General features: G+C 47.0%; 1 protein-coding gene across 4 annotated transcripts in view; it reads left to right on the forward strand.

The window, feature by feature from the left end:
• BICDL1 (BICD family like cargo adaptor 1) overlaps positions 1-22,396 on the forward strand; it is a 620,165-nt gene that overhangs the window by 304,093 nt on the left and 293,676 nt on the right. For all 4 annotated transcript variants that reach the window (XR_011276216.1, XM_069619731.1, XM_069619732.1 and 1 more), the window contains exon 5: positions 15,040-15,219. Coding sequence is in view for 3 of the 4 variants with exons in the window: in XM_069619731.1 (XP_069475832.1) it covers positions 15,040-15,219 (180 nt within the window). In the remaining variant the exon portion in view is untranslated. The remainder of the gene's footprint in view (positions 1-15,039; positions 15,220-22,396) is intronic.

Consider the following 22,396-nt stretch of genomic DNA (forward strand, 5'->3'; position numbering starts at 1 on the left):
ACAAACAAACCTGAAGTGGATTTTGAAAGGCCAGATCCTACAGATCATGCTGAACCCAGTTATAGGAATCTTATGGGAAAGGTCATTGATTTTATGGGTTGGAAAGCAGCTTCCCCGGATTTTGACCAGGATGACATGACTGACATCCTGAGTGAGGGTCCCTTAAAAGATCCTGTTCTTCCATTTCACAAAGCACTGCAAAAAAGGGTAATGGTAAATTGGAATACTCCTGATTCAATTGCAGCAGTAAATAAGAAACTGGTACCAGAATATAGGCCAGCCTTATCAGATCCAGAATATTTATCCAAACATCCATCTCCTGAAAGTCTAGTGGCTCAAGCTGCCACCTCCACTAGGCAATCAGCTTACCCATCAATACCACCAGACAGGGACGGTAAAAAAGTTGATGCTTGGGCCCGGAAAGCTTTTACTTCGGGCAGCATGGCCCTGAAATCGACTAATGTCACTTGCACATTAGCAAGATTTACTTATACCCTGTGGGACTGCATGTCATCAGCGGCTGAACGCATCCCGGAACGTGAGGAATGGGATGGTTTCCTGGCTATAGTGAAGGATGGTAAAGAGGCTTTGGAGGAATGCCTTCAGTCAGGATTGGACTCTGCGGATAGTATAAGCAGGTCCATGGCATCTAGCACAGCCTTGCGCAGATTCACATGGCTAAGAAAATCTGGCTTTGCACCTGATGTGCAGTCTAGATTACTGAATATGCCCTTTGAAGGCTTGAGGTTGTTTGGCAGCAAGGCGGACAAGAGCTTGGAGAAGCTGCAGACCTCAAAAGCGGCAGCAAAATCATTCAGAGCCGCTATAAGGCAACCTCAACAACACTCTTACGCAGGCTCATCTTCCTGGAAGAGTCGCCCCTTTTGCTTATATTCCTCTTTTGGAAAAGGGAGGGGGCAGGCCAGTCAGAGAGGCCAACAGAGAAAACCTTTTTGTGGTGGAAAAGGGATAGGTGCTAGATCAGCCACAGCAGTGGCTACTAACTCCTCAGCCACTGCTGCAGCTGCTGCAAAGCCACTTTGAGGTCTTAACCCACAAAGCCCCGGTGGGAGGCAGAATTACTCGGTATCTGGATGAATGGCGGGGTATTACGTCAGATGCCTGGGCACAAGAGATAGTGAACCATGGTTACTGTCTTCCTTTTCATCAAAGACCTCAAGGTCATCCACCAGGAGCCAACTCTGTAAAAATTCCAGACCCACTCCTTGTGCAGGAGATTTTAACCCTGCTAGAGAAAGGTGCAATAGAACATGTACCTGTAGCGGAGAGGAACAAGGGCTGGTACTCCCCCTATTTTCTCATCCCCAAATAGGACAGGATTGAAACCCTTCTTGGACTTGAGAAGCTTGAACAAGTTTCGCAGGAAGGACAAGTTCAAGATGGTGACCCTTTCTCAGATCCTTCAGGCTCTTCAGCTTCAGGACTGACTGGTTTCATTGGACCTTCAGGATGCTTACTTTCCTGTGCCAATCCATCTCAAGCAGAGAAAGTACCTGAGGTTCGCAATTGGTGGTTCTCATTATCAGTTTCGGGTTCTGCCATTTGGGCTGACCTGCGCCCCAAGGGGTTTCACCAAACTGATGGTGGTGGTGGCAGTGAGTATCAGAAGAAGGGGGATTCATGTCTACCCATATCTAGACGATTGGCTTAACAGGGTGTATTCGTCCGAACGAGACCAGGAACATCTGGCCTTGACCTGCCACTTCTTACACAGTCTGGGCTTCTCCCTCAATTACAAGAAGTCGCTAATGATTCCAAGCCAAAAACTCACTTTCTCAGGAAAAGCCTCACCTCCTGAGGAGAGAGCTTGCCACATTCTGCAGATGGTAATGAAGTTTCAAAATGCCCAACATCTACCAGCATTTGACTTTCTCAGGTTGCTAGGCCTCATGGGATCCTGCATTTTTCTGGTGCCAGAGGCCAGATTGAGGATGATATCCCTTCAATGGGCCCTCAGGACTCAATGGTCCCAGTTTTCAGGGGAGGTGTCAGGTCTTCTACAAGTCCTGGCCAAAGTGGCTCAAGATCTGCTCCTATGGTGGGCTTGCAAGAAGAATATCCTCAAGGGGTAACCTTTTTGGCAACCATGGCCGGAGATAACGGTAGTGACAGATGCCTCACTCATGGGGTGGGGAGCCCACACCAACGATCTGACAATTAGCGGTCGTTGGTCTCCATCGGAGTCCAAACTACACATCAACCTTTTGGAGCTGAGAGCAATCAGGCTAGCGCTAAAGGCTTTTCTGCCCTCTGTACAAGGAAAGAATGTCCTGATAATGACGGACAACACAGTGGCCATGTACAACCTCAACAAAAGAGGAGGAGTAGGATCACTTCCACTGTGCAGAGACGCAATGCAGCTCTGGTTCTGGGCAATGCAAGAAGGAATCTCTCTATCGGCTGTTCACCTTGCCGGAGAGCTAAACACGGCGGCGGATGCTCTGAGCAGGCAGAGCACAGTCTCCTACGAATGGGAATTAGCTCACAAAGTCCTTCAAGAGATCTTCGCCCTTTGGGGAACCCCTCAAGTGGACCTGTTCGCGACCTGGGCCAACCGGACTTGTGAACTGTATTCCTCAAGGGAATTTCCCCCAAGAGGAGCTCTAGGGGACGCGTTCGTAGTGGACTGGGTATTTCCACTCCTTTACGCGTTTCCTCCAGTCCCCGTGATTCCTCACGTAATCAGGAGGTTGAGAAAGTTCTGGAAAACCATGATCCTAATTGCCCCGGATTGGGCCAGGAGGACGTGGTACCCAGACCTTCTGGACATGTCCATCTGCCCTGCAATACGTCTTCCACAAAGAGAGGATCTTCTCTTGCAGGAGGAAGGTCGGGTCCTCCATCCAGAGGTCAAAACACTCAGCCTTCATGCATGGTTTCTGAGAGGCTAAGATATAAGGATTGGGACCTCCCAGATGACGCAATGGAGACTTTGCTTTCGGCCAGAAGGCCAGCAACAAAATCCCTGTATCAGTGTCGTTGGAACAAGTTCAGTAACTGGTGCAGGGATAACAATGTGGATCCATTTCTTTGTAATACTCCAACAGTACTTTCTTTTCTCTTACATTTAGCCAATTTGGGGCTCCAAGTTGGAATGATAAAAGGTTACTAAAAGCGCTATCTATCTTTAAGCGCTCCTCAGAAGAGGTGTCCTATCTTAAAATGCCTTTAGTCATTCAATTCTTGAAAGGGTTGACAAATGTATACCCTTCGACACCTTTTCAGGTGCCCATCTGGGATTTAAATCTAGTCTTAAAATGTCTCGTGTGCTCCTTTCGAACCTTTACATTCTTGTCCATTAAGACTGCTCACTCTTAAGACAATTCTGTTAGTGGCTATAACATCAGCCCGCAGGGTAAGTGAGTTGCAGGCAATGTCTTGTAAGCCATCTTTCTTGCCTAAAATAGTGTCTGATTTTCATCTGTCACAAAAGATTGCCTTACCTTCCTTTTATCCTCCACCTCACGCTAGTAAGGAAGAGGAAAGGTTGCATAGACTGGACCCAAAAAGGGCTCTCAGTTTCTATATTTCCAGATTGGCAAATCTCCAACAATGTGACCAACTATTCGTTGGATATACTGGGCACAAATTGGTCCTTGCATTATCTAAACAAACTCTATCGAGATGGATAATTCTAGCAATCTCTGAATGCTATAAACTAGCTGGGAAAGAGCCTCCAGATGGATTAAGGGCTCATTCAACCAGAGGCATGGTAACTTCCACGGCTCTTCAGAGGGGTGTCCCGGTACAGGATATTTGTGTTGCGGCCACCTGGTCGTCAATGCACAACCTTTGTAAAGCATTACTGCTTGGACTCTACTTCATATCAAGGAGGACTATTTGCAAAAGCTGTCCTTCACTCAGTCCATAATTAAAATGTCTAGTACTCCCACCTCCAAAATTACCACTGCTATGGGAGTCTATCATAAGATGAAGAATACGTGGGAGGAAACAATCCATTCGAAGAACAAGTTACTTACCAACTGTAACGTTCTTTCGATTGGATGTTCCTCCCACGTACTCCTCATCGACCCTCCCATCCCTCCCCTCCGTACTGTGTACGCCAGTTGCACTCTAATTTCCTTAAAGCCTGATCAGCTGATGCGACCATGAACACTGTAAAAACAGAACTGAGGTATCGGGCGCTGCTCGAGCCCTTTATACAGCGGATGACGTTGACGCCCGACGGCGGCCCTCGAGGGACTTCGACTCTGCGGTCTCGAACACAGCACCCACTGGTGACATTTTTTTCTGAAGCAGCTGAAGCCGCGATACGATTATCTTAAGATGAGGGAGGAACATCCAATCGAAAGAATGTTACAGTTGGTAAGTAACTTGTTCTTCTGAGTGATTTTTACAAATGTTTTTTTAACTTTTCTTTATTGAATGATTTGTACCTCACTGACATCGGCCAAACATTTTATGCACTCTTTTCAATGAAGGTCATCATAAAATACTCGCAACAAATTACAAGGATATATTGAATAAGCAAACAGAACATAAGAGAGAAGAGAGACATTAGTGCATGCAGATGAGCAATCGGACATCAAGGGAGCTTAGATAGGATCCATGCGGGAGTTGGAACACTCCATAATAGTCTGCTGTTCCTGGGGGGCAGGGGGGGTCGCATTCATTAGACATTTTATTCTCTGCCATAACAACAAAGGGGCATGTTAGGGGGGTGAGGGGCCTGCCGTGTCAATAGGTACACCGTGAAAGGATGCCAAATGTTTTTGCGTCGATTTTGCACACTGCACATATTTGTGTATTCCGTGTCCGTATCACTGAACCATATTAACTCTTAGCCATCCTTGCACCCCCAGGGGGGAGGCACTTGTCCATTTCATCAAGACCCACCTTCTTGCTATGATCATACAAGTGGACATTAACTTACAGTATTGTTTCGACAGCCCCGGAAGCCACCCAAACATGCAGCACAGGAACTCTCTCGGTACAGGTTGACCCACCATTTCAGACATAACACTTACCACCCCCTCCCAGAAAGGGCGTAACTCCACACAGAGCCACAGCATCTACAGCATATTAGCCGGCTCCACTTTACATCTTGGGCAGTTTGCGGGCCTTGTGGAGTCATATTGGTGTGTGCGCGCTGGCGAAACGTGTACCCTGTGCAGAACCTTGATCTGAATCAGCTGCAGCCTGGAGTTAAACTCCCCTTTGTGCGTGGTATCGCACATCACAGCCCATTGTTTGTCCGATAGGGTCACCCCTGAGTCGTCCTCCCACTTCTCCCTGCACCTAAGTGCCTTCCTGGGCATATCCTTCTGAAGCAATGTATACAATGTGGACAGTGTATCTCTACGCCTAGGGGAATTCCTAATAAGCTGCAACACTGGGGTGGCGTGTGACATTTTGGGGAACTCTGGGAACCATCCTCTGAAGGCCACCCTCATCCTGAAGTACTGCAGCGGGCTTTGAGGCCCCCCCCCATCTTTTCCGTAAAGAAGTCATGAGAGACAAACTCCGGGTACATGTCGTCCATGCGTGCAATGCTTTACCCCCTGCCCCCCACCCAGTCCCGTACAATGGCCTTGTCGCAGGTTGGTGCCAAGGTTTCTATGTCCCATAGCGAGATGCCCGGGTCAAAGGGGCGGTCCACCCTCAGTCTCTTAATAGCTCTCTTCCAGGCATGTATCGTACAGGCTACTGGGTCAAATCTACACCTGACGTGAGACCTACCGGAGATCAGCAAACCCTGAAGGGAAAACGGTTGTACAAAGCATCACTCAATCGTGACATGAGGAGCTAGCCGAGCACCTGCCATCCAATATTTTGTAAAGGACAGTTGCGCCGCTATGATGTACAATTCCACATCCGGCGCTCCAACCTCCCCACATTCCCATGGTAGTGCTAGTGTTTCCCACCCAATTGGCCTCATTACGACCCTGGCGCTAATGGTTTAACGGCGCCGTAAAGAGCGTCGGCGCCGTTAAACCATTAGCGCCTGATTACAAGGTCCCTTAGCGGGTTGGAGGCTTTAACGGCTGCTTTTTGCAGGCGTTAAAATCCAACCTGCTAAGGGACCTTGGAGCTAATTACGGCAACCGTAATTTACGGTGCCGTAATTAGCGCCTTCCCCATCCCCATTATGCCCTATGGGGCAAAATAGGAATGGGGAAGGGCAAATGGTGAATGGGGAATTACCGCCCCCGCCAACCTTGTGATGGGGGCGGTAATTCCACCATCCACCATGCCGGAGACCGGCATGGACCATGGTGCTAATAGCACCATGGTCCAGGGCCTGGGTCGTAATGAGGCCCTATGCGTGGACTCTTTGGATACCATGCCAGCTTGCTCAGTAGAGAGCGTACCTCCCGGAAGAACCCTGCCCCAGGCCAGACCGGGACATTTTGAAAGATGTACAGGAGTTTGGGAACAACTATCATCTTAGCAATACCTATTCTCCCCAAGAGGGAGAGGGACAATCCACACCACCTTTCCACACTGGACCTTAATGTTTGTAAATATTTGATAAAGTTATCCTCTAATAGCGACCCAGCGTCCCTGGTCACCTGCACTCCAAGGTATGTGATCGCCCGCTGTTCCCAGCCATAGCCTTGGGTGATAGGAGGTTGGGTAGTGTTTTCGTTTAGGGGGAAGGGGAATGAAGAGGACTTAGCCTTGTTGATTCTCAGTCCCGGCACTGCACCAAACCTATCTCTTTGGACAGCGGGGCTAAATTGTTTATGGGGTCCTTAATGTATACAACTGTGTCATCCGCATACAGAGAGATTAGTTCCCTCAAACCCCCCCCCCCCTCGCTAGGCCTCTATGCCCATGAAGCTTCCTCAAACTGGCTGAAAGCACTTCAATTGTCATGGCAAATAGCAAAGTCGAGAGAGGGCAGTCCTGTCTGGTGGTGCTGCCCAGTTTAAAAGCATGGGAGCAAGCACTACCCACATTTATCTGGGTGCACAAGCCTGAGTAAATGAGCCGCACTGCCTTAAGGAAATATCCTGGGACTCCGAATGGAGTCAGCACTTCGAATAGATAGCACCACTCCGCGGAGGCCTTCTCCATATCCAACAGGCCTGCCACTGCTTGTGTGTTGGGGTCTATCTGGGCCAGGATTGCGAACAAGCGTCGAATGTTCAGAGAGGTTGATCTTTCCGGTATAAATCCAGATTGATCCATGTGTACAAACTTAGATACGTGGGGCAGAATCCGCTCCGCCATCACCTTGGCAAACATTTTAGTATCAAGGTTCAACAGTGATATTGGGCGATATGATGAGCATTCGATGGGGTCCCTCTTGAGGATCAAGGTGATCACTGCCTCGCACATTGAAGATGGGAGTTGCCCCACTGTCACTCTCTCTTCCCACACCGTCAGCATGTGTGTCGCTATCTCTGGGCCCCATTCCTTGTAGAATTCGGCCGTCAGTTCTGGGAGTTTTGGAGGAGGGCAGTGCACGTATCACGGTCAGAATCTCGTCAACCATTAATGGGGTTGCTAGGGCCACCACGGCTGCCTCACTAATTTTCGGTAGAGATGCCTCCCCAATATATCCCCTCAATTCCTCACTTTGCAGTGATCCCCGGGAGGTGTATAGAGACTTGTAGTATTGCCGAAACACATCGGCTATCACGCTTGGCTGTACCACTACCTCTACGTCCTGTGATTTAATCGCGGTAATCTCCCTGCATCCCCTCTCGTGTCTCACAATCGCTGCCAAGTGCCTGCCGGCCCTTCCCTCCTCCCCGTACCTACGAGCCATTACTGGCCGAGAAAAAGTATTGGCGCTCCCTCTCGGCAAGGGATCCAAATCGGTCCAGTTCCTCCCTCAGTTTAGCAAGAGGACTCGGGGCGTCCTCCCTATCTGTCTCTTTCTCCCATCTCGTAATTTTGTTCTCAGTATCATTCAATTGCCGCTGTATCTCCTTCAAGACTGCCAGCTCCAAGGAGAGACAGCCCCCCCAGATGACCACCTTAAATGCCTCCCACAGCGTATTATTCTTGGAGACGGAGCCCAGGTTCTCAGTGAAATACATTTTAATCAAGCTATGGATCTCGCCCTTAAACACCACATCACCCAATGCCGCCGACTTGAACCTCCATTGGGGGTGGATAGGCACTTGGTCTAATCGCAGTGTCCACAGCATGGGGGAATGGTCAGAGAGCGTTCTGGGAAGCATCACACATTCTTCCGTCCTGTGTATTAGGTATGGGCAGGCAAGGATATAATCCAGCCGGGATGCAGTATAATGAGCTGTGGAATGGTGCAAGCATTCTAACCCCTCTGGTCTTAGGACCCTCCACACACCTCCCAGCTCCAGCACCCCCATGGCATCCAGGACCGCCTCCGCAGCTTTGGATCTTCTCCTCCCTCCCCCATCCGTTCTGTCCCTGCTTGGGTCTAATACCACATTGAGGTCCTGGGCCCATATAATGTTGGTGTCTGCATATTTCTGGCTGAGTTGCGCTAAACTGCGTAAGGACTCGGGTCGTCAACGTTTGGGCAATATATGTTGACAAGCATAAATGGTGTATTCCCCCAGCATCCAGAGAGTATAACATACCTCCCCATTGGGTCGATATGCGTGCTTTTAGGTCGAAACCCCAGTGACTTGTGCACTAGTGTCATTACTCCTGCTGAGTAACCAGAGTAAGAAGTGCAACTCCCCCAGCTTTTTGCAACCCCCCCATCATTCCCCTTACCCAGGAGATGAGTTTCCTGCAGCATGACAACCGTGGCCCCATGACGTTCGCAATATTGCATCACCTTGTGGGATTTTCGTGGGTTGTTGAGTCCCCGTACGTTCTAGCTGATGACCCTATGTGCTATATCTAAGGTGTGGGCTGTGTTCAAAGGTGGCATTTCCTGCCACAGTGATCTGCCAGGTGAGCACCTGTCGGTCTCCTCATGAGGTATGAATCTTTTTGGTGTAACTTAAACCAAAATCCCAAACTTGTTCCCCCTCAACCCCCATCTCTTCATCATCCCGTAACTAACCACCATCACTCTCTCCCCTCCTCCCCCTTACCACACTGCCCTCCCGCAACCTGAAGTGACCGGATCCCCCCACCCAGTTACCAACATCTGTAACACAAAGGGCAAACGCCCGGGTACGCTGGACACCGCCGCCTAACCAACTAAATATACTTAAGCAGCTGGTTCTATTCGTTATATTACTAGCCATAGATTACCACTACCCATTGAGGATATCCTGCTTGGGCTACTTTAATTGCTAGGGGCCACCCTTTAATGAGTCTCAGGTGGCCGTTGCAGCTGATATTCTCTGGTTGATCTCTGTCCGGTTACAGGGGGCCACCTGGCTCACTTCGGCAGTGCTTCAAGAAAGTCATGGACTGCTCCAGGATCTGTGAAAAAGTGGGTCTGTCCATTGCATTGTACCCTCAGTTTGGATGGATATTGCATGGGGTATCTTATCCCTCAGTCTCTAAGTGCTTGCTTCACTGCTAAAAAGGATAGGCAGGCTTTCTGGACTGCTGGGGTGAAGTCCGGGTAGAAGGACACTCTTGTGTTCTCGTAGGTGAGATCCCCAAGTTCTCTCGCCCTGCGGAGTATGGCATCTCGGTCCCGATAGTTTAGGACACGTGCGATGATCGGACGTGGGTTTTGGCCCGATCTTGGAGCAACCTGCGATATCTGATGTGCCCTCTCCACCAGGAATTGGGATGAAAGAGATGGACCCTGCAGCACTTCCCTGATGAAACTCTCCACAAAGACCACCATGTTTTGGTGTGCAGATGTTTCCTGAAACCCCACTACTCGAATCTTATTCCTCTGCGATCTCGCTTCAAGGTCCTCATTTCTGTCCCTTATGGATTTCTCCTCTCTCTGGAGCTCTCTGATTGCCTGTGTCATGTAGTTGCTGGTGTCCTTAAGTGCACTGACTCTGGATTCGACCTCAGTCGTCCTGCTGCTCTACTTATCAATACGTTCCTGCATGCTGTCCACCTTATATGCCATTCTGTCCAGTTTAGTGTTTATGGCGGCAAAGCCAGACCTCATTTCCGCCAGCACCTGGTTTAGTTCCGATGGGGGGCCGGACGTGCTCTCGCCTGTCTCCTCTGCCAGCTGCGGCTCCATGATCTGTCCCCTGTGTGCTCCTTGGAGCTCCGTAAGCTTGTTGCTGCTTTTATTAAGCACTTCCTTTTGGGTACATTGCAGGCGAGATTGTCGCTTGTTTCCCTTCGCCATGTAGCTTATGGCTCGGCCTGTAGACGCCCCTCCCTGTCATGGGGACCTGGTTGCGAGGATATTCCGCCTAATCTGTTATCCGTGTTGTTACTGCTCACAGCCTGAGCTTTGTCACTGGTCTGCACACCCTGTGGAGACACTACTGTAGGTGTGTATAGCTATAGCCCCTTCATGCACTTGTGTATCTCCAGCGGGGTTTCATTGCCTGCCCCCTGAGCAGCTAGCCTGTTCCGGCATGTGTTCTCTTGGGGGATCTTAGCACTCCTTCCCTTCCAGCTCCCCTGTTCGCCAGTCGTTGTTATATTGTGTTGACTGATTTATCCCAGTGCATCTCTGCAATCCCCTCCACTGTGTCCTCCGTGGCCGTCAATGTCAGGTTCCCACATTATGTACTTCACTGTTGCAAGGGCCCTAGGAGATTTGGGCGTTTCAGGCCTTCTTTCTGGAGAACTAGAAGGGGTGGTTGGTAGATTCAGATTTGAGTGTAGCAGTTTTCATATTAAAGTTTGTTTATCTTCCCTTAACTGATCTTCATTTAGAAAGATGTAATTCTCCCAAGCCAAGATGGTGGATCACCTTTTCAACAGTGATTGGCTTAGACTATTGCAGTCAGCATTGTGTTGTCACTTAGAATCTTCATTATAATTATAAACTGCCTTTCATTAATGTTATCCTCTAAGTAGGTCATGTAATTGTTATCTCCAGTAAATAAAGTTATACGTTTCCATTTTTAAGGTGTAAATAATTGACTATATAGTCGTTTACCCCATCTAAGTACAGTAGCCAGTATTTAGTTTGTGAAGACAGCAGCAGAAGAAAGGAAACCAAAGAGACCCAGTTTGATGAGCAGCTGCGTTATCCTGTTCTCAAGAAATCAGATAAAGCTAAGCGATCTTAAGGACTTCGTTATCTTTAGTTAAAGACTCGTGATAACCAGAAATTAGCTAATAGCTATGAACTGTATATAGAACTGTAAATATTGATTTTGAGAAAGAAACGTTTTGTTTTACAATAAGTATCCATGAACTTTCAAGGAAAGAACCAAGTCAGTAGTGTATCTTTAAATTTACTGCGAGTATTTTTTGCTTATTTTTAACTAACACGGCGTGCTGTACATTATCGCCGTGTAGTTAACAATTAATACATTAACACAATCATACTAACATTAGTTACCATTTCGTTACGGACGCGAGCTTCCAGCGTGTATTGTGCATTGGATTTGATTGCGCGCGGTTATAGAAAAGGTCCTTAAGACATTGCACGTGCATCGCGGCCATCTTGGAATTCACTCGATTGTTTTAATTTTCCTTCGTAGCGTTTCGGAACGAGAGACTCTTAACAAAAAGACATTTTTGGGGTGATGAAAATGATTATTTAATTTTGAAATCAAAAGCAGTTTTAACGGATAAGCAACTTTCAAGTTCTATCAGCAGAGTTATTTTAAAAAGAAAATATTTAAGAAGGATTACATTAAGATTCACATTTTACTAAGATTAGTATTAACAGTAAATCTTTTCTGCACAAAATATTTTAAGGATTTTGTGATATTAAGAGAGAGAGAGAGTGAAAGTGAAAATGAACTGAAGAGGAAGTTCAAAAAGAAATTTCAACATTGCAAGCACAGTACCAGTGGTGAAAGTCATTAACTGTAGTCAGCAACCAGCAACAATTCACAAATTGAAGAAGCCTATTGGCAATCAAGCTTAGGCTACAGGTAACAAGAAAAGTAACATCAAAGAGAGTTTTAGTCAAAGGTTTAGACTGAGAAAATATAATAAAAAAGGTAACATTTTCTTTTAGGATCTCTACTGAACAAAACACTCCAGTGAAGCCAGACGGAAAGAATCAGCAGTAGAAGTTCCTAAGTTTGTTATTTTTTCCATTCCCCTTTCACCTTGGGTTTGCCAGTCCAGTAGTAGTTTTATAGTAACAGGATTGTTGAGCTGGCAGGCTTGGGGGTCTGGATGGCCAGCTTCACTCCTGCAGGATCCAACAGTATCAAGATATGACAGTCAACCCAGCTCATGATGGAGGCAAGCTGCGCTGGTCCAGCACCCAGCAGGCCCTCTCCGATGGTAGCAGGAGATCTGCGTTTAGAAGGGGTTGGGGTTTCTCCCATTCCACGCCCAAGGGATGAAATAATAAGATGCGGCTCCTTTGAGGCTATCAGGGACCAGTCTGCAGTGTGTTGTGCACCACCAGCCCAGCTTTTGGGAACTTGCCAAGCGTTCAGATTAGTGCCTTTTTATGCTTGAAAGCAAGGTGGCCAGGGTTGGAGTAGCGAGGCCGCCTGCAGAGCTATGGGCCGTACCTGTGCATCAGTACTCTCCCACAACCCCCCTCCAACTGTTCCAATAGGTGTACCCCTTCGTCTGGGAAGATAATGAGCTGTGGTGGGGCGCCCGGGGGCACATTGACCCCCGCCGATGAAATGCAGAGTGCGCCCCCTCTGCTGGTTACCCAGAGGTCCCGTGCACTCTGTAGTTTGCTTATCATATGCGGCCGGGCCACGGGCCTTAGTCCTTAGAGCTGGGGACCCAAGCGCCTGAATTCAGGACCCACGCCTCACCTGCTTTGCAGTCGGCCGCCCTCCGTTGGTGCTCTGAGTCCGTTCATATGCAGGCCATCCGGCCTGGGCGCGCCTCAGGTCGGGGCCGTATCCTCACAGCGTTGGTCGTGATGTCGGGTTCCACTGCTGTGCTCCAGGAGCTGCCACACAGCTCGGGGGTGGGTCAGCCCTCCCCTCTCCACGGTCGGATCTCGCTATCGTTGTACCAGTGCCCGGGCAGCGCACAGGCACTCGCGCGGGACAGCCACGAGCCGTGCTCCCGGACCTCCCGCCCCTCACAGCGTTTCTGGCTCATTCAGTCGGAAAGGAATGCCCGGAGCACTCGCTGCCGTCCTGGGCCAGGGACCTTTCCTCCACACCTCCTCCACCCAGGACACACACAGGCACTCACAGGTTTTCTGGCACGGGCCGCGCGCCCATGATACCGTTGCTGCTGCGTTTCAGGCCGCCTGCTTGTTTTCTCGGGCCTCCGGCTCCGGATTGCCCCTAAAGTTCCTCCAGCAGTCGCCGAGCCAATGCCTCTTACACTACTGGCGGAATTGAGCTTGGATGGGCCCCGATGGGTGACTGGTTTGCCTCCCTGCAGGTGGATCCACCGTGGAGCTCAGAATTTTGCGGCCATCTTAATCATAATAATAGTTGCAGAGAAGTAGCATTTGCAGTGTGGTGTGTGTCAATCATGCATACTCAAAGTTTCTCTGGGTAATCGAGGGCGATGCCACCATCTCTCTTATTAGTCCTATTAATGGCAGATATTTTATAGCTTGTAGGTAGGATAGAATCAGTAGTTGATGTGAAGTTATCAGTGAACAATGTTTCCATGATTCCTAATATGACGATGTTTAAGTTGTCTGCTGTTCATTGTAAAGATAATTTTAATATTGGGTCCACTGTATTTTTGGATTGGACCAGTGCTTTATTATTTAAATGTGGAGAGCTCCACAGATTTCTGCACAGCAAAAGGGAATCTGTCTTCCCTGTGACCATAGGTCCCTGCTCTGTTGTGTTGATTTTTATGAATACAATAATTGTTCATAGTGGGGACCTCCTTTACAGTGGTGCAGTTCATTGAGGTCTATTTGATTTTTTTGGTTATTTGTAGATATGAGATTTATTGAGTAAAGTTTTTATTTTAGGGCCATGTTTTCCTTGAATGAAGGATGTATGTTGGCAAAGGTTAGCCTTACGCTTTTTACCTGGTGCATCATGGTTCTATATTTATAGATGCTGATTGAAATTTGAGCTCCCAACGCAGGACAGCTTTTTAGTTCAGGACTTGGATCAAAGAACGTTTTTAAGGTTGTTTCCCAGTTGTGAACACGGTTAATGAATATGATATTATCTGTGAACCAGATCTTAATTTCTGGCCCCATTTGCAGTTTGCACAGGAGGGATCGGGGTTAATCTACAGACAATTATTTTCGATTTTTTTTTATTTTGTTCCGAAAGATGGTAGAGAGGGTTAATTAAGCAATTCACGGAAGATTCACTATTGGTAAAGGACATATTTTAAAAAGGTAGAAATGTTGATTAAAAGGTGAAAGAATCAATGATAACAGAGGCTGTTTTCAGGAGAAGGATAGGAACAAAAGAGTAAAACATGGCAAAAGAGCAGGACAGAAGCTAAGGGAGAAAGGAGAGGAAGAGACTTGGTAAAAAAAAAACAAGAACAGGAGATCTATGTTGAAGAGAAGAGGAGAACAAGTGGCACCATGCTGGCAGGAAGTGAAGACAAATAAGCAGAGATTAAGAAAGAGGTATGCTTAGCTTGCGCTGGAAAAAGGGAGGGCGACAAAAAAAGGAATAGTAGGTACAGAGAGTGGAAATCAAAGAAAATTACGTGGAATTATAGATTGTACTGATTACTCTGAGTCATCTCACTGTTATAATTTATTAATGTGCAAACCAAAAACTGGGTGATCACTTGGAGCGTTAAGAATTAGACTTATTATTACGCCTCTCACTGGCCCTAGAACATGTGGCCTCTAGGTTATGAAAGATCTGTGTAGGTGCGGGGGTGCCCACTGAGCCATTTTAAAAGCTTCATTGTCATGTCCTCTCAGTGACAGCCTCTTTGGATTTTTTCTGCCTGCACTTCTCTACCTCGTTGTGCACCTATTTCCTGTATACCTTTTCTAGTCCCACTCCACTTTCCCTTTCTACATCGCAGGGATAGATGTGTGGCTTCAGGTGCGTTCAGCGCAGAACAGGTTGGCACAATTATAGCAGACACTTATTATGTCATGCTTTATTTTTTCCACAGTTGCGCCAGAGTCAGCAAGAGCTGCAGGAGCTGCGCCACACTTCACGCCAACTGCAGCGTAAAATGGAGGAGCTGAACGAGGAGCGCAACCTGCAGAACTTCAACAGCAATAGCACCTCCTTGTTATCAGAGATTGAGCAAAGCATGGAAGCAGAGGAGCAGGAGCAGGAGAGGGTGCAGGTACGAATATGAACTGGCCCATCAGTGTAATAGCAGCTGTAATGTGAAACTGAAGAGGAGGGCGAGGTATGAAGAGCCATGATCACACGCTATGACCAAGCATGACAGCATGTGACATGTCAACATGCAAGGGATGAAACCACTGGTCAGGATCAGATATAGTGCAGATTGAGAGGAGGTGGCTTGGAGTGGGTGGGATCAATGCCTTTTCTTGGGTGCAAGCAGAGTGCCTTACCTATGATCCAGCATGAGTACATACATGTAACGGCATGCCCGAGTTTTGATTGTTTATGCACATATGTAGGCAGGTGAAGGTACAAATCCCCCTCTTACCTTTAGCGCCAATTGCTCCATAAAGCACTCAGGGGGACAAAGAAGATTCCACAATCGGAAATGCCTGTGATGACTGTGCATGCATCTGTGACTATTTTATCTGATTTTATCTGGAGCTTTGGCACATCTTGTGACTATCATCCTGAAGATAGGAATATTACCACATTTTTGGCTTTGGGCAGAGATTACAAAAGATACCCTAGGTGAGAAAAATGTACTTAAGGGCATCCTTTTAACAAACTCACCCAGATGGCAAAAGTGCTATTACATAGTGTTTGAACCCCTGATGAAATCAAAGCAAGTGACATCCCCACCCTGATGAGATCACAGGATTGGAAGAAAACATAACTCACTGCCTCATCATGATGGCTTTGTAAAATGACACAGATCAGAAAAACATTCAAATTTGTGCCGTATTAGTTAGGCTTCCCATAATGGAACGGGGCACACCGAAGAAATTACACTCTGCTTCTATTTTCGATGCTGGTGGAAAGAATTGAATCTCTGTGGATTTTTGCTGCTTTTTACAAAAGCAAAAGTAACCAGAATCCCTAGGGATTAATTAAAAATATGGCCTCTGTGTTTGAACTTGGCCACCATTAATGATCATTTCTGAGTCCGGGAAGTTAAAGGCATTATAATCCAAGAGCCGCTCATGTTTCTGTGCCTTTTTACCAATCAGAAAATGATCAGAATCCAGCACAAAGCAGAGTTTACATAGACTGTCCGCTACACCGGATTAACAGTCACACTTAAAATGATGCTAGCTAAGGTGTATGATCTGGTGACCTGTAAATGCCACACGTGCTATTAATTATTATGTGGCAGAACGCCTGGCCATCTTTTCCTTTCTGGTTCCTTCGGAGAAAAGGGGAACTGAGCACGAAGGAAGGCATTATCTGGGCTCTCTCATCAGTGTTAGAAATGCAGAGGATGGCTCATTTGAAAGTGTATAGTCTCCTACTTGGTGACTTGTTACATTGTTTGATAGTTATTTCACTTCTTTTTGATGTGTGCTTTTTTTTTAGCAATCGGTACTGTTTTGAATGTAAAGAGATCTTTTTTCTGTATTTTGATTTTATGCAAAATGTTATGTATTATGTGTAAAGTTTATAATTTAAACTGAATCACATTAATAAACACATAAATAAGTATAGTCTCTAAGGCAGGCTTGTCCAACCTTTTTGAATGTGGGGCCGAAGCTTTAACTTTTTGTCACCTGCTGGGCCGGCGAGCCAAAAGTCAACGCCCTCACCAAAAGCAATATATTCAAAATCGATGGCGTGTGACCTTTGACACAATAGCATCACAACAGGCAGTGATAGCCATGCAGTCCGAAAGATAGCTTTTGGTGTCAGGGACAGTGAACAAAGGTTACTTTCTTGTGATTTCTTCCAGTGTGTATGTGTTGATATTTTTCTGAATAGTGGGGGCGACCGAGCGTAGCGAGGGAGCTATAACAATCTAGGGAGGGTTTGGGGGGCTCAAATATAGGGCTGAAATGGTGCATTTTACAGCAGGAAAAGTGGCCAAAAAGCCTTAAGTTTACAATCAGTTCTAAAGGGGAACATGTACATTCCATGTCACCAACAGCAGACAAGAACATTGTAGAGCACACCACATTTTAGTGATCAATGTGTACACAGTGTAAAACAGCACTGTCACTGATATAACACATTGGCATGCTGGTTGTGCCCAAAATATACCTCTGTAGCAACATGTTTATGCTGGTTGTTCCCAATTTAGGCCAGCATTGTCCTGTACAAGCATGATTGATGCTGCCTGATCATGTGCAGTGTGCCCAATACATACGCCAACTTATCTCTGTAATATACATTCATTACTTCTTTGTTAATGATTGATGCTGCCTGTGCAGTGTGCCCAATACATACGGCAGCTTATCTCTGTAATATACATTCATTACTTCTCTGTTAATGAGTGATGCTGCCTGTGCAGTGTGACCAATACATACGGCAACTTATCTCTGTAATATACATTCATTACTTCTCTGTTAATGAGTGATGCTGCCTGTGCAGTGTGACCAATACATATGGCAACTTATCTCTGTAATATACATTCATTACTTCTCTGTTAATGAGTGATGCTGCCTGTGCAGTGTGACCAATACATATGGCAACTTATCTCTGTAATACACATTCATTACTTCTCTGTTAATGATTGATGCTGCCTGTGCAGTGTGACCAATACATATGGCAGCTTATCTCTGTAATACACATTCATTACTTCTGTGTTAATGATTGATGCTGCCTGTGCAGTGTGACCAATACATATGGCAGCTTATCTCTGTAATACACATTTATTACTTCTGTGGTGATGATTGATGCTGCCTGTGCAGTGTGCCCAATACATATGGCAGCTTATCTCTGTAATACACATTCATTACTTCTCTGTTAATGATTGATGCTGCCTGTGCAGTGTTGTGCCCAATACATATGGCAGCTTATCTCTGTAATACACATTCATTACTTCTCTGTTAATGAGTGATGCTGCCTGTGCAGTGTGACCAATACATATGGCAGCTTATCTCTGTAATACACATTCATTACTTCTCTGTTAATGAGTGATGCTGCCTGTGCAGTGTGACCAATACATATGGCAGCTTATCTCTGTAATACACATTTATTACTTCTCTGTTAATGAGTGATGCTGCCTGTGCAGTGTGACCAATACATATGGCAGCTTATCTCTGTAATACACATTTATTACTTCTGTGGTAATGAAAGAAGCATAATCCCATTCAACAGATAAAATGTGTAAAATTGATCACCCAAAGGTGAACCCAATTGAAGACTACTCCCATCTTAGTCATAGGGCAAAGTAGGAGTTTGTCCAACCCCAGAAAACTTCAATAAAGGTTTTTCATATTGTACCTATTGTGTACGTGTTATACTTGTGATACCATGCCTCCCCTACACAACACGCCACCCCACTTTGTTAGCAATGATTTTGTCATCTAAATTAAGTAGAAAGACGCAGCGATGGGAAAAATGTGCCTAGCAATGCAAACTTTCAATTAACCATCAAACACCAAACTAAATTAATGGAAAACATTTGATGCAAACGGAAACAATTCAGATAGCAAGAGATGAATGCTGGCCCTTATTCTCGTAGGATGTTGTGCGACAAGAAGAGGAAGGAATAGCAGAACAGGGTCAGAAGAGGAGAATCAAAATCCATCTTTTGGCAGAAAAGAATCTTGTATTGAACAATACGCCCTGTGTATCTCAGGATGATTTCAGAGAAAGCACCTTTCCACATACTATGCCTGAAGAGGCATTGGTGTGTGCCAAATATCCTGAAGGAGCACAAAGCATTCCACAGCATAGAGAAGTTAAATGTAATGCTGAAAGCTGAAAGCACACACATCGCAGCAGTAGCACTCAACCCACTGAGCTATTATATTGGCTATAGTAAAATGAGCAATTATTCGGTAGTGGATACCATTAAACTGGTAACTGAGATTTAACAGCAGACCAGTTAAGTTCATCTGCAGGTCTGGTGCAAAGTTGGCCGCATGTCAAGCGTGCATACATCTACTTTTCAGGGTTCAGAGGTTGGCAACATAGGGAAAGCAGCGCACTCGCAGGACATCCACACCCATACAAATTAATAAATAAACCAGGCCATGGCCTGTTACTGCCTCTGGTGCCCCCTCGCAGGGGGCACCAGAGGCAGTAACAGTGCTCCACCACGGCCCAGAATTCGGGTCCACAGACCCGACACAACATTGAAAAAATAAATAAATAAACCAGGCCATGGCCTGTTACTGCCTCTGGTGCCCCCTGGTAGGGGGCACCAGAGGCAGTGACAGTGCTCCGCCACGGCCCAGAATTCGGGTCCACAGACCCGACACAACATTGAAAAAATAAATTAACCAGGCCATGGCCTGTTACTGCCTCTGGTGCCCCCTGGTAGGGGGCACCAGAGGCAGTGACAGTGCTCCGCCACGGCCCAGAATTCGGGTCCACAGACCCGACACAACATTGAAAAAATAAATTAACCAGGCCATGGCCTGTTACTGCCCCTGGTGCACCCTTCCAGGGGGCACCAGGGGCAGTAACAGTGCTCTGCCACAGCCCGGTTTATTTATTTATTTGCTCAATGTTTGTCGGGTCCGTGGACCCGATTAATTTATTTATTTCCGCAATGCTGGTCGGGCCCAGCTGTCAAGGATGGCACTCTGTCAAGAGTGGCACAGGGCCCCCAGGTAGGGTTTGGGTGGCTGTGTTGATGTAAGGTGACAGATAGTACACACCCAGAAGGAAACTGAGCAAGAAAGAAAAGTAGGCAACTGTAGTTGTGAACAGAAAGGGGCAGGAAATACAAAGATACAAACAAACTGGATTCCCTCTTGGGGTGTATGCAGATATGGAAAAAGAGTGTTCCACGGACCTTTGGAAACTCCAGCCTTCTGCACGGATTACTATTACAGAGGCCCACTCTGTCTGCTCATGGCTGGGAACAACAGCTGTGGGTGTCTGTTAAACAGAAAACGTGACAAGGGAAGGGGCAGAGGTTGCCTGCTGGAAAACCAACAGTCTGTACAAAGGATCAACCTAAGACACAAGAGAGACAAGAACAGAAATAACCATGGACAAGGAAGTCTAAGAGAAATCTAGCAGAAGGGAATGAAGGAAGAAACAGTACAATAGAAATGGGTAAACTAAAGGGGAGGACAGAGTAGTCAAGGAAGAGAAGGACAGGGATCAAGAACAAGGGGTTGCAAACAAGGAAGAGAGCAAGGGAGCAGCAGCCAGGAAGAGGGGGGCTGCAAACAAGGAAGCAGGGCTGCAGTACCAAATGGTACAAGGTACAGAAAAACTGTAGTGGATTGCAGAGGACTGTAGTAGGCTCTTAGGCAGAGAGTCCAGAGGAGCAGGACTGAGAGCTGTAGTAGGCGGCAGACAGAGAGCCCAGAGGAGCAGGGCAGCAAGGAGCGAACCCAAAGGAACAGGGCGTAGAGGCAGAGAGACCTGAGGGTCAGGGCTGAAAGCAGAAGAGAGTAGCAGGCTGCAAGGCAGGGAGCCCAGCGGAGCAGAGCAGCAAGGAGTGAGCTCAGAGGAGCAGAGCAGCGAGGCAGGGAGCCCGGAAGGCTATGGCTGTAGGCAGCAGGGTGTAGCAGGCTGCAAGGCAGGAAGCCCAGAGGAGCAGGGCTGTGAGGCAGGGAGCCCAAAAGGCTAGGGCTGTAGGCAGCAGGGTGTAGCAGGCTGCAAGGCAGGAAGCCCAGAGGAGCAGGGCTGTGAGGCAGGGAGGCAGGGAGCCCAAAAGGCTAGGGCTGTAGGCAGCAGGGTGTACTAGGCTGCAAGGCAGGAAGCCCAGCGGAGCAGGGCTGTGAGGCAGGGAGCCCAAAAGTATAGGGCTGTAGGCAGCAGGGTGTAGCAGGCTGCAAGGCAGGAAGCCCAGAAAGAGCACTGGAACAAAAACAGGAAAATGCAGCAGCAGGAACAGCATACAAATTCGAGACAAAAGGCAAAAAGGAGCTGGGAGGACTCTTGATGCAAGAGATTGATCTCCTGCAGGCAGCTGCTTAAATACCGCCCTGCCCTGTACTGAGGCAGGCTAATTGGCAGCACCTGGAGCAGCACACCTGAATACAATCTGCCTCCTCCTTCTCTGGTCCTGAGATGGTGGAAGCAGCACTGACCCCTAGGGCTTCTGGGGATTGTGGTTCCAATGCTGACGAAAGGGAATGGCCAGGAATTGATAGCTGTAGCAAGGTGCATTGTGGTACATGTAGTTAGTTGAGTTATATAAGAAGGCACCAAAGTCACGCAAATGGGAATTAAGTACCAAAGTGTGAATAGGGGTTGTTCCAAGAGTATTCTGAAGATAAATGAATAACAAATAGTCCATGATGGTTGCCAATGTGTGCGCCCATGGCGCAGGCATGACACCAGCATTGCAGAAATAAATTAATTAATCGGGTCCATGGACCCGACAAAAATAGAGCAAATAAATAAATAAACCAGGCCATATCTGGTGCCCTCTCCCAGGGGGCACCAGAGGCAGTGACAGTGCTCCGCCACGGCCCAGTTTATTTATTTATTTGCTCAAGGTTTCTCAGGTCCGTGGACCCAATTAATTTATTTATTTCCGCAATGCTGGTCGGACCCAGCATTGCAGAAATAAATTAATTAATCGGGTCCACGGACCCGACAAACATCGAGCAAATAAATAAATAAACCAGGCCATGGCCTCGCGGGCCACATGAAATGGCTAGGAGGGCCGCATTGTGGCCCACGGGCCGTAGGTTGGACAACCTAGCGTCTAAGGCATAGGAATTGTTATATATGCCAACTCTGGTGATCTCTAAATGATACCCAAGGTCTATGGCAGGGGTCCAGAACCTGCTGCTCTCCAGAGGTTTTACACATTGATTCCCATGATCCTTCACCATTGCCTATTTTTAAGAAATATTTTCTTTTTGCAACTTTCCTCCATTGACTTCAGTATAGGATCCCCTGTATCTCTTCTGTCTATATTTTGACTGATATTTTTTGGGGGTGAGAGAGGAGATTTTGCCTCACTCGCCTGCTTCTCTCATTTTGTTGGCGTGCATTGGTCATTCCATACGGCTACCAGGTGAGGGAATGTGTCTTTCTTTGTTTATTTTTACACTGTAGCATAAGTCAGGTTCCGCCGAGTGATGGAGGGATCATTTGAGTCCCTTCTATTTCTTGTTAGGCCCCATCAAATTTACTTTTGTGGTGTGTACTGAGCAGGTTGGTGGCAGTGAATCATTTCTCATCTTTTTTCCATTGCACAGCCATGCACCTATTATTTTCTAGTACCATATAATCAAAATGGCTGTTCTTCATGGTGC

Source organism: Ambystoma mexicanum, chromosome 10 (genome assembly GCF_040938575.1).
Source record: "Ambystoma mexicanum isolate Mex_15411 chromosome 10, UKY_AmexF1_1, whole genome shotgun sequence".
NCBI lineage: Eukaryota > Metazoa > Chordata > Amphibia > Caudata > Ambystomatidae > Ambystoma > Ambystoma mexicanum.